The 11,702-nt window shown below is 29.1% G+C and overlaps 2 protein-coding genes across 3 annotated transcripts; one reads left to right on the top strand and one right to left on the bottom strand.

Moving 5' to 3' along the window:
- The first annotated feature begins 1,369 nt into the window (after positions 1-1,369).
- Positions 1,370-3,381, top strand: LOC108456503 (uncharacterized protein At3g28850-like). Its single transcript, XM_017755064.2, has one exon. The coding sequence runs from the start codon at positions 1,953-1,955 to the stop codon at positions 3,084-3,086; it is 1,134 nt and encodes a 377-aa protein (XP_017610553.1). The 5' UTR covers positions 1,370-1,952; the 3' UTR covers positions 3,087-3,381.
- A 3,719-nt stretch (positions 3,382-7,100) lies between these two features.
- LOC108454569 (binding partner of ACD11 1-like) lies at positions 7,101-11,319 on the bottom strand. 2 transcript variants are annotated; one of them, XM_017753071.2, is made up of 5 exons: positions 11,193-11,319; positions 10,055-10,179; positions 8,487-8,562; positions 7,906-8,019; positions 7,101-7,765 (listed from the first exon to the last, which is right to left on the bottom strand). In XM_017753071.2, exons 2-5 carry the CDS (start codon positions 10,168-10,170, stop codon positions 7,307-7,309), a joined length of 765 nt encoding a protein of 254 aa, XP_017608560.1. In that variant the 5' UTR covers positions 10,171-10,179; positions 11,193-11,319; the 3' UTR covers positions 7,101-7,306. The 2 variants fall into 2 exon arrangements, with proteins under 2 accessions (XP_017608560.1, XP_017608561.1); XM_017753072.2 differs by lacking the exon at positions 11,193-11,319 and adding an exon at positions 10,546-10,740.
- Between the last annotated feature and the right edge of the window lie 383 nt (positions 11,320-11,702).

The following is an 11,702-nucleotide window of genomic DNA, read 5'->3' as shown; positions in this document are numbered from 1 at the left end:
AGGTTATATTTAATTTTGTAATAGAAGAACAAATGGACTTAATTTAAACTTCTGTCGCCACGCGCGTCAATAGGCACTGTAAACACAAAAAATCATCGAACGTCCAATCTTCATTTAAAATAGCTGGGTATCCTTGAGATCGAAACACGTGTAACGAAGAAAAAAAAGAGAGTGGAATTTGTATGAAAAACCGGCAGTCATTTTAACTATTAATTCCCGCGTTTTATTGTCAGCTATAATAAATTGTTTTTGCTCACCATTAAGATGTTTTTAAAAATGAAAATACATCAATATTTTTTTATAAAAATATTAATAATTATGTTAAAAGTAAATTATTATTATTATTATTATTATTATTATTATTATTAGAAAAAAGTATACTAACTTCAAATTTTAGTCTTTTAAACCATTTTAGCTAAAATTGCTTTTCTTTTGAATTTTTCAGTTAATATTTTGAATTTTGAAATTAGAATTTGAAAGCTAAAATCTAGTAATTTTATTAGATTAGGTTCTTATCTCTTATCTTTCAAAATTAAAAAATCAATTAACTGTTTTTAAAATTTTGAAACAAAATTTAAATTTATCCCTTTTTCAAATTTAAATAAAAATAATTAATTATTTCTTAGACTAAACACCCAAAAAGATTCTATCAAAAAGTTAATAAGCAAAAACAGCTAATTTCAATATAAAATAATGACTTCTCTAGAAATTAACAATTATTTATAAAAATGAAAGAGTTAGTCTCTTTATTTTAATTTTTACAATTTAATTTTTATATTTTATAAAAATTGAGAAGTCAATATTAGTTTTTCAAAAATTTATATGCAACAAATTAGAAAAAATTAATAATTTAAATTACTGTTTACCACAACTATATTAACTTCATAATAACTTATTTGGCCTCTAACTTAATAAAAAAATTATTTTAGCCCTCCATTTAAATTTTTGTTTTTTAGTTTTAAATTTGTGTTGTTTATCAAATCACCCTAAAATAAATGAAAAAGTTAACATCTGTTAACTTTCCTGCCGTGGCATCCACGTGGGATATCCCATCAACAATTAATTAATTTTTATGAAATTTTTAATTTTTAACTATTTCATTCATTTTGGAATAATTTGATAAATAACACAAATTTAAAGATTAAAAGAGACGAAAAATTAAATAGTAGACTTCTTAGAATGAGAACCTACAAATCAAAGCAAAAGGATTAACTCATTAATTTTCATAAAGCAGAAGGATGGACTTCACAATTAGATTTTTTCTAATAATAAATCTACAAAAACTTTAAAAAATAATACAAAAAATTATAATAAAAGAAATCATTTATTTGATCTTTTATTTTCAGCTTTTTTACTTTTCTCTAACACCAACCTACACACAATACAACTCAGCCATTAATTTTTTCTCATTAAAGTTTTCCCTTTCAACAAGAATTCTGTTTTCTGATTCACAAATCTCCCCACCAGTTTTTTTTTTTTTTCGTTTCTCTTTCTCTAGAATTCCTCTAGAGGGAGAAAACAAATTGATGTTGAATGATCAATCTTTTGTAAAAAGATTTTCCCTGTCACCCTTCCCTTAATTCGAATCTCTTAGCCTTTTTCTCATTTTCTTTGATTTTCATTCCATTCCCAGTTTTCTTGTTTACAGCCCAAAATTTTCTCGAGAAAATAATGTTTTTATGCTTTTTTCTCTGTTCTAAATCCCAAGATCTCTGCAACCCAGTTCTTTTCACCTGATTAATCCAATTTCCCATCTGGGTATCTTTAGTTCTATTTTTTTCCTTGTGAAGTTTCAAATTTTCTTTTGTTTTTTTTTGGGGGTTTTAATTTATTAGATTATTTTCATGGATCTTTCTTCCCTATCCCATTTTTTAATGATTTAATTTTACACCAGACCAGAATCCCATATTTTCCTTCATTGTTTTTTTCCCCTGTTTTTCTTTTTCCTTGTCATGGGTTGTGCAAGTTCCAGGCAAAAACGATGCTGGCATTGCCGAGCACCGTATTCACCTGTTCCAAGAAGCTACACAATGCATGTTCATCACCCAGCACAACACAGAGGCGATAGCTACCATGTCGTAGCATTAACATCCACCACATTAGGTAACTTAAAGATAGAATCAAGCCACCAAAGCAATGGCAACAACACCTTCAATGTTGCAGCCTTCAATGGCAATCTCGAAAACAATGGGAATGTGAAGGAAAAGAAGGAACAACAAAGTAAAGGTTTGTCCATGATTGAAGCTGAAGTTTGGTCCAAAATGATTGAAGATAAGATCCCAAAAGTTATCCCCAAAACACCTATTGCAACTCCCCCCGGTGAGCCTGAAACAATTAACACATGGGAATTAATGGCTGGCCTTGAAGACCTTAGTCCTCGTCCTCCATCTCATATTAGAAGCTTTTCAAATGGCAGAGTGTCTCAAAAGCCACTATGGGTTCAATTTGAAGAAGAAGAAGAAGATCAAAAATCAGATTCAGTAATCACAGATTTCGATCCTGAAATCATTTCTAGCTTTAGGAAAACACTTGAACAACTCCCTTCTACTAACCCTTTTCATCTCAGGCTTAAAAAAGACAAACTTGTTTTATATTTCACAAGTTTAAGAGGTGTTAGAAAGACATACGAGGATTGTTGTCATATTAGGTTAATCCTTAAAACCTTAGGTGTTCGTATCGATGAACGTGATGTTTCAATGCATTCAGGGTTCAAAGATGAATTAAAAGAGTTAATGGGGGAACAAGGGTGTGGTGGATTGCCAAAGGTTTTTATTGGGAAAAAATACATCGGTGGAGCTGATGAAATAAGGCAAATGCATGAAGAAGGTACACTAATGAAAGCCATTGAAGGGTGTGAAATGATGGATGGTGATGATATTGGACCATGTGAAGCTTGTGGTGATATCAGGTTCGTGCCATGTGAGACTTGTTCAGGCAGTTGTAAAGTGTACTATGAAGATGATGATGAAAATGAAGATGGTGTGGAATTAGAACATGAAGATGGTGGAGAAGGTGACTATGGATTCCAAAGGTGTCCGGACTGTAACGAAAACGGACTTATCCGATGTCCGATTTGTTGGTACTAATAAAACGATGAATACCGACTGCTAATTAAGTCAAGTGCAGCATGAAATTTTCCCTACATATATATTTTTTTATTTGTGAGTTTGGTTTTTTTCTTTTGTACAGTGAGAGTGAGGAGAGTTTGTATTGTAATAAACAGGGTTTTCTTTTCTCATCATAATTATTACCAATCATGTGCTTCTAAGGCTGGTTTTACTTATTATGTTTCTTTCCATAAAAGAAACTTGTAGGACTTTCCAAACAAGTGGAGGATTACACTTTTGAGAAATGCAATTATAGCTATTTTTTTCTCTTTCATCTATATTTTCCCATGTTTTCCCTCACTTTCTATTTAAGTATAGTTCTTTTCTATACAAACTTTTTTCTTATTATTTTAATAAATATTGTAAAGGTATATAGATATATGTAACATAACATGTGTCATTGTTTGATTATTTCAATTATGTTAGGTTCTAACGTATAAAACACTTAATTCATAATACTTTTAGCTATTTAGTCTCATAATTACAATATCAACTTTGTAAAAATTAACCCAATTTTAGATTGACTAAACGTTTTTGGCTTCACCCTCGCTTGTATCCAATCGTATATTTTCAAAGGTGACCCATAGGCCAGGCGGATAACGATGTGAGACGGTTCAAAAGAGTTAGAAATTAGCTCAATGCCATTAATAAAAGACATTAGTGGTAAATGACACTAAAAAATAATACAATTAAGACCAAGCCAAAACAACTTTTTAGTCTTTTAGTTTCTTTTTTTCTACACTTCCTCATCTCCCCCATTTCATGATCAAATCATTGTTTCAGATTCACGGGGGGCCTTCAGCCATAAAATTACATCAAGCTAAGCACCATTTTGCCCCATCTAATCAATCATGTTCAAGTCTTCTTGCTGTTTACATATAGAAGATAATTAGATTTTACACCCTCATTTTATAAATAGGAGTTCAGCCAATAAAAATATTATAGAGATTCTTATATTATAAGTCATATTACATGGTAATCTTTATACTCATAAAAATAAATTAATTAGTCTTTATATGTTAGATCAAATAGCAAATTAATCATTCTGTTAAAATTTCTATTCATTTTACTATTAAAAATTAATCTTTGTACATCAGTAATGTATAAGGTACACGTGATTATTCCGTCAGCCACGTCAAATTTTAAACGTACAAAATGATGATTCTTTTAACAGAAATGACCAATTTACTTTTTATCTAATATACAAGTTGAATTAATTTACTCATGTTAAATAGAGAGATAAAATACAATTTAACTTTTAATATTATAACTTCTATAATACTTTTACCGAATTCAATTTAATTGATTCATAATTCTCGATTTAAGAACCTTAGAAACCAATCTTTATGAAAGGACATTATATTGAAAAGGGAATGGATTTTATTTGTCTTGTTGCAACATAAAATGTAGTGGAAACAAAAAAGAAAAGGGTTTGGAATTGTATAGTTGTTTGAGAAGTTTATATAATCATTTAGTTGTTGTGGCCAATTGCATACTTTGAAAATGAAATATTAATTTGGACACATTTTATAACTCTGAAAGCTACTTGACATAATTTGTTTAAATTGTATCATCATTTTTACCATAAAATGATTACTCCTTTTTGTATGTGTGGGATTTGGGTTTTCAGCATTGAGAAACTTAAGGCCAAAGTTAATCCATAATTGAGACATGGAACTTGATAATAGCTCATCAGTGCCCATCCAAGAGTGTTTCATTGCATATAGGAAAAGAGATGTGATTTTGAGTATGTTTATTTTAGTTGTGAGTTATCTTAAATTGAGTCATTGATTAAATTCTTAATAATTAATTTTTTATTTATTTTTATTAAGTTGAATTTTATGAAATTGTGTTTTTTGTTCATTTTAGACAGATTTTTTGAAATAATTATTTTAAAAATTATAAAAAGATTTTCTTTTCATAACAGCAATTTATTTTATATAAATTTAATAATAAATCATATCTAATTAAAATTTAATTTAAAATTACATATAGTAGAGTGGATAATGACACGTTGGGGTTGGAATAGATAAATAAAGTTAAGCATGATTTTTAAAATGCTCATATTTATATTATTAAAATATTCATGTTTTATACTATAAAATATTTATTATGAAATATTTATAAATTATAAATATATTATTGAAATATTAATATAAAATTTTCAATAAAATATTAAGAATATAAATTAAAAAATAAAAATATTACTAATATTAAAATTTATTATTGAAATAAAATTATAATATTTAATAATTTATTAAAATAATAAATAATATTAATAATTAATTATATTGTTAAATATAAATAATTAAATAGTATGTTTAATAATATTTAAAATTAATAATATTTTATATCAATATTTTAATATTTTAAATATTAAAATTAAAATTTATTATTAAAATAATAATATAGGTTTGTTTGAAGGTAAGTTTTATATAACATAAAAGGGTAAATCAATCTTTCCATTCATCTATAAATTATTGAAATTTTCGATGAAACAAACATACCTTTAACTTAGATTTGGATTCAAGTTATTCCTAGTTCATTTTCCAATATAGTTCAAATTTACTTGGTAATTTAAAGTTTATATTTTTTACCAAGCTGAATTCTATATAATTAGTTTTTGGTCGTCCTTGTTTTATTGAAAATAGTTCTCGGAAAATAATTTCTAAATAATGGATTGATTTTTTTTTTGGAAAAGCTGATATATTCTTTTTTGTGTTTGGATGATTTTAAGTAAAACAATTTTTATTATTTGACAAAATTGTCTGAAATAATTTCTAAAAGTTATTTTAGTGAAACAAACACAACATAAATATATTTATTACAAAATATTGTAGTAGCATTTTCTTTTGGCAATTGAAATTTATTTTATATTAATTAATATCTTATATAAAATTAATAATAAAAATGCATAATTAAATTTTAATTTAAACTATATATATTATATACATGAGAGTGGATAGTAAAACATTAGTGTTAAATTTAATAAACAAAGTTAAGCATAATTTTAAAAATACTCATATTTAATAAAAATTAAAATTAAAATTAAATATTAAAATTAAATATTAACATTTAATAAAAATCAAACTTAAATTTCAAAATTTAATCTAACAAAAGTGACGTCAAAAAATTTAATATAAAATTAAAATTGAATAATAAATTTACCTTTAGTTTTGAAGTATCAATAAAACTAAGATATAGTGACAGATTTTAATTTTTACCCAAATTTCTATATTGATTAACCTATTTTCGATATTATTTAATTTAAACTCAAATTTTTAAAAGGATATTTTGGATTATATATACCATTATACTTTGAAACTGTGTAAATTTACTACTTATTTTTAATTGATTGAATATTATTATTAAACTTTGAATTAATTTTGAGCAGTAATTTTGATTTTTTAAAATAAAATTTATAACCAACATTGATTTTCAATGATTTCAATACAAAATTTAAAAAAAAAAAGACCGTCCATGTATTTTATTTGAATAATATACCATAACAGATGTTAAAACTTAAGAAATTAATATAGACTATTTATTTTATGAAAGATTAGAAAACTTTTAAAAAATTACCAAAAAGTTAAGTTCAGTTTAATTTCTATAATAAATATTCTTTTCTATATATTTTCCATAATTTTACCATATTCAATTATTAATAAAAGATATTTAAAAATATTATTTTTATTAAATTTTGTTTCAAATTAAAGTTGGGAGTTGGGAGAAAAATATTTAGTAGCAAAATTCAATCATTTTTTTATACAAAAATATTAAGTGTAATAGTAAATTTGAGTTTTCAACTCAACTATGAAATTCATACTTGTAAAAGGAGCCCATTCTGCATTCAAACACTAGCATGAACTTAGAAGGTAACAAAAAGGGATCCCAGAACACGCATTCGGCGTCAGATCATCTCATGTTCATATCGTCTTTCCAAATTCCGTTACGTTTATATCGCATGTTACCTTTTGATCGGGCAAGGGTGAATTTCTTCAGCAAACCCCATCTCATTAAATGAACAAACAATCAATAAAAGTGACCAATAAATCTCACATTTACACCCATCTAACTAAACTTTCTAGTTATTGTCAATGTAAGGCAGCGTATACTAGACCGGTATGTAACAAATACGAGTATTTTATCATTTCTACGCACGGGAAAAGACCAGCAAAAAGGGTTTTCTGTGCACTTAACTAGGTGTGTGTTTGTTTGTTTCCATGTTTACCCAGATCAGCGGCCGCTTCAGCTGCACGGTTCAACATGCCCGAAACCCAAAGTGCTCCCTTGGCAAAATAGCTGCTATTGACTACGGCGTTGGTAGCTGCTACAGCGGTTCTCCCTGTAAAACTTGCAGCTGTTACCACTGCAGTCCCGGTAACTGTTGCAACTGATTTGGTGATATCCGAAACATGATACTTCTCGTCCACTGATTTTACAGTTTCCATGCTAGTGTTAATCTTATCAGTAAGGCCGATTCTATTGCTAAGCTCAGCAACTTTAGCTGCTGCAGTAGCCGAGACCCGATAGGACTCGTCTAAGTCTTTGGCCTTGATAAGAGCATCTTTGCCTAAAACATATCCCTTGGCTAGCATTGTTTTGACAACAGTCACCGCTTCTCCAGGACTATAAACAAATGGGTGCATATGAGTAACCTGCGGAGATATAATCAGCGGTTTAAAATCACCCAAGTATTCAAATCTCTTGCCGAGAGTCTGATTGGTAACATGTGTTTAGAAGGGTATTGAAACCAAGCAATCGACTTGCTCTTCTTATTGAAGAAACCGATACGTACCGATGAGCTAGTATCCTCTTCAGTCTTCCATGTAGAACTATCCCAAGGATATGAATCATCACCATACGAACCCCACTTTGATATGCATACGGACTGATCACCAATTGTAGCTCCCTGAAGAATCAAAGTTCAGGCAGTAATGAGAGATATAATAACTAAAAAATCGAGAAGCCAAGATGCATAACGTTCCGTTGCTAAAGATAGAGATTAAGAGTCTATCTTAACTTACTGTCTATCTCAATTTTCAAATTAAAAGTTTAAATTGACCAACGTTTTATTTTCCGATCGAGGGACATCCCTATTACCAGTTTTCACCTTATAGGCTTAAGTCGCAAGAAGTGGAAGTGGCAGATCTTATACGACTGAGTGGCAGCCTTACATGGAAAGCAGTTTATTCAATTACGTAAACTGATATTCATAAATCATGCCATATTAATGCAAACAGGATGTTATGATCAACACATACCGAGCAACGCTAACGGTTAGAACCATCCAAGTAGCTAAAAGAACACACGATTCTTTTTCTTTTATAAATGGAATGAAAGTTAATTTCTCTCTGTAAGTACAAGTTAGAGCCTTACACTGAGTAAGACAGCAGTTTCGAGTGAATAGGCATCTTTAAATGTCACATAAGCCGTACATGCATATTCGCCACATCTGTTTAAGAAAGCAGCTCTTGTCATAATACAGCATGAATTTCTTGGTAATGGAATCAACGAAATCACGCACAAGAGGTTCAAAAGAGTGATCAAGAAAAAGCTAATATTCCTCACTATACTAAGGTGTACCTACGAAATAAGGTTATGTAATAAAGTGATGTAAGAGCATCTACTAAGGTACCAACAGCTATGTTCAGATTTGATCAACATCTCGATCATTGCAAAGACCAGTTAGCTCAAGAAATGTCACATGCAAGAAAAAAACAAACTTGCTGTAAATTTGTACATAGTATGGAATAAGATGGTAAAAGTAACATGGAGGCCCCTATACTAAGAGTCAAATTGCTTTTTTCCCCCTCTACTAAAAAAAAGAGCTAATTAGTCTTTATAAGTTAGATCAAAGAGTAAATTGGCCATTTTTGTTAAAAATTCCATCCATTTGTACTATTAAAAACTAGCGTGGCTAATGGAATAATCAGTGACATGTGGCATGCCATGTGTACATCATACTGATGTACTAGAACCAGTTTTTAACAATAGAAATAGATGGAATTTTTAACAGAATGATCAATTTGTTCTTTGATCTAACATACAGGGACTAATTTGCCTAATTTTTTTAGTAGAGGGGGCAAAATGCAATCCAACTCCTAATACAAAAGCCCCTATGATACTTTTACCGGAATCAGATGCATGTATCTAAGCAGATGCTGTTAAAGAGACTTATGTCCGCATTTAATCAGATTGGAGATACCAAGTATCTCATAATAAAGCATTTCACACAAAAGAACTCTTGCTTCTGACTTTTCCTAAAATAAGTACAATAAGTAAAATTAAACAGCTTGATCATAAAAAAAAACATTGATTTTCCATAAACAAACAAGAAACAAGAAATCATTTCAGACAAAAGACTTCTTAGCTTTTGTCTTTTTCTTTTAGTCCTCAAAGAACCAGTAAATTTGTAAACACTCATTAGCTCAAGAAATATGTCACAAGCAAGGAAAAATAGAACTTGCAGTAAATTCGTACAGAATTAAGAATCATATTCGTATAACCGTGCAGATTCATTAATAAGATCAGAAATATCAAGTACCAAACAAGAAAGCATTTCAGACAAAAAGAGCCCTCGCTTTTGACATTTTTCCTAAAGGAGTTGAAAACAATAAGTAAAATTAAACAACTTGAACGTAAAATCTTCCTTGATTCAAGAAACTTGTCACCATAAAGGAACTTGCTGCTAAGTACATTTGTACGGATGAGAGAAATTCTGCTCAAAAACATTGATTTTCCACAAAAACAGGAGATTGAGATTACCAATTATCTAACAAGAAATCATTTCAAGCAAAAGATTTTGTAGCTTTTGACTCTTTTCCCCCCTCGACAAAAAATTTGCAAATGCACAACAAATATGAAAAAAATCATGAACATACACCATCATAGAGAGTGATTTTTGGGGTTTAGTCCAAAACCAGAAACAGAGAAGCAACATATACCTGATAATTTCAATATGCTCAATTGCACCACAGTATGCGAAAAAGTCACAGAGATCCTTCTCGGTAGCTTTTGGAGATAAGCTCGTAATTTCAGCCGTGTAACCTCCAGGGTACATTGTCTTAAACTGAGATAAAAATCAGCCAAAAAAGAACCTATTTAAAGGTATTTAAATAAAATTTTAGAAGCACACATAGAAGTAGCTTGATAATGCAGATATCATCATCGTTCATTCAATACTTTATAATTCCGAAACCACAGCAATCCCAAGGTACAAGGATACTTATGGATGATTTTGAGGTAAACAGTTCTCAGTGGTCCTAACAGCCAAGCTCTCTCATCGATAGATCGTTTCCTTGGTATAAAATGAAAACCAAAAATTCATGGGTTCTTCTAAAATAAAATGAAAAATACTAATATGGTTGCTGATTTTCTAGCATTGATTAGCCTTATTTCAACATTAACATAATTAAAGATGCCAAAGCTATTTTACCAAACTCAGTAATCCCAAGCAAGATGCCTTAACCGACTCCAAGATCTGCTTGAATACACCCCAATAAATCTTAGTTCAAGTCAAAAGTAATAAAGGGGATGAGTTTTAGGGACAGCCATAGCCCATATAATCCTACAAAGTGAAAACTTTAAATTGGCTTTCATTGTAAACAATGTAAACTTTAAGCAAGATTATCGAACTTTTGGCTAAAGTTCAAAAAAGGGTTCAACCTACAATAAAGAATACTGATAAATACCTAACTATAAAAAAAAAAAATTCCATTTTCAAGCTTCCTTTACGCTTGATGAAAGAAAAAAATATCATGGGTTATCAACAATGGGGGCAATTAATGAGTGATAGAACCAACTTTGTCCACCAAATATCAATTAAAGGTCAGCTTGACACTAATTATTTGGCAAGCATGTATTCATTGAGATTCTTGAAAGAAGTTAAACTTAGTGAAAACCTGAGAAAGTAAAAAAAAAGGAAAACTGAATTCATTAAAACCCTTAATGCATTCAAGAAAGTAAAGGAAAAACTGATCAAATAAGGCGAAAAAAAGAACTGGGTATCACTGAATTTGCTAGAAAAGAAGGAAAATTGAGAAAAGATTGAAGCTTTATAAAAATTATGATACATTTACATACCTGTTTTTTAGTTGTTGATGATGAAGAATCCGATGATTAAGAGCTTAAGCATGGGAAAGAAGGGGAAAGAGAGATAGAGACAACTAACCAACATAAACACTGGCACGCTGATCTTTCCAGATGGCTATAAAACCCCACTCTCACTAATGGAGCGTGCATTTCAACAAAGAAATTTTGTTTGCATATTTTAACTTTTACTAAAAAAAAAAAGTAAATTTATCTTTACACCTTATTTGTTAAAAACTTTTGTGACCGATAGAAAAATTAGATAGCTACACGTGGTGTAACTGTATCTTATTTTGACATATAATTATAAAAATTATCAATTTATTCTTTAATTTAATGTATAAAAATTAATTTGTTTATTTTTAAAGTAGAGATAATAAAATACAATCTAAATCCTAGTGTCAAACCTCGTGATACTAGTACAAGGATCTTTGTAATATTTTTACTATTTATATTTAATATACAATAATATACAAGTTAATACACATTCAAGAACTCAAATTT

The sequence above is a fragment of the Gossypium arboreum genome, chromosome 9 (assembly GCF_025698485.1).
Source record: "Gossypium arboreum isolate Shixiya-1 chromosome 9, ASM2569848v2, whole genome shotgun sequence".
Classification (NCBI taxonomy): Eukaryota; Viridiplantae; Streptophyta; class Magnoliopsida; order Malvales; family Malvaceae; genus Gossypium; species Gossypium arboreum.
Note: the sequence above shows the minus strand (reverse complement) of the source record. Positions and strands in the feature narration are given on the sequence as shown.

Coding starts and splice junctions, on each gene's coding strand:
- LOC108454569 (XM_017753071.2), bottom strand. CDS start 10,170: ATGTACCCTGGAGGTTACACGGCTGAAATTACGAGCTTATCTCCAAAA. Junction 8,563..10,054: donor GAGCATATTGAAATTATCAG/GTATATGTTGCT, acceptor TTTCTTAAACAG/ATGTGGCGAATATGCATGTA. Junction 7,766..7,905: donor AAGAGGATACTAGCTCATCG/GTACGTATCGGT, acceptor ATATCTCCGCAG/GTTACTCATATGCACCCATT.
- LOC108456503 (XM_017755064.2), top strand. CDS start 1,953: ATGGGTTGTGCAAGTTCCAGGCAAAAACGATGCTGGCATTGCCGAGCA.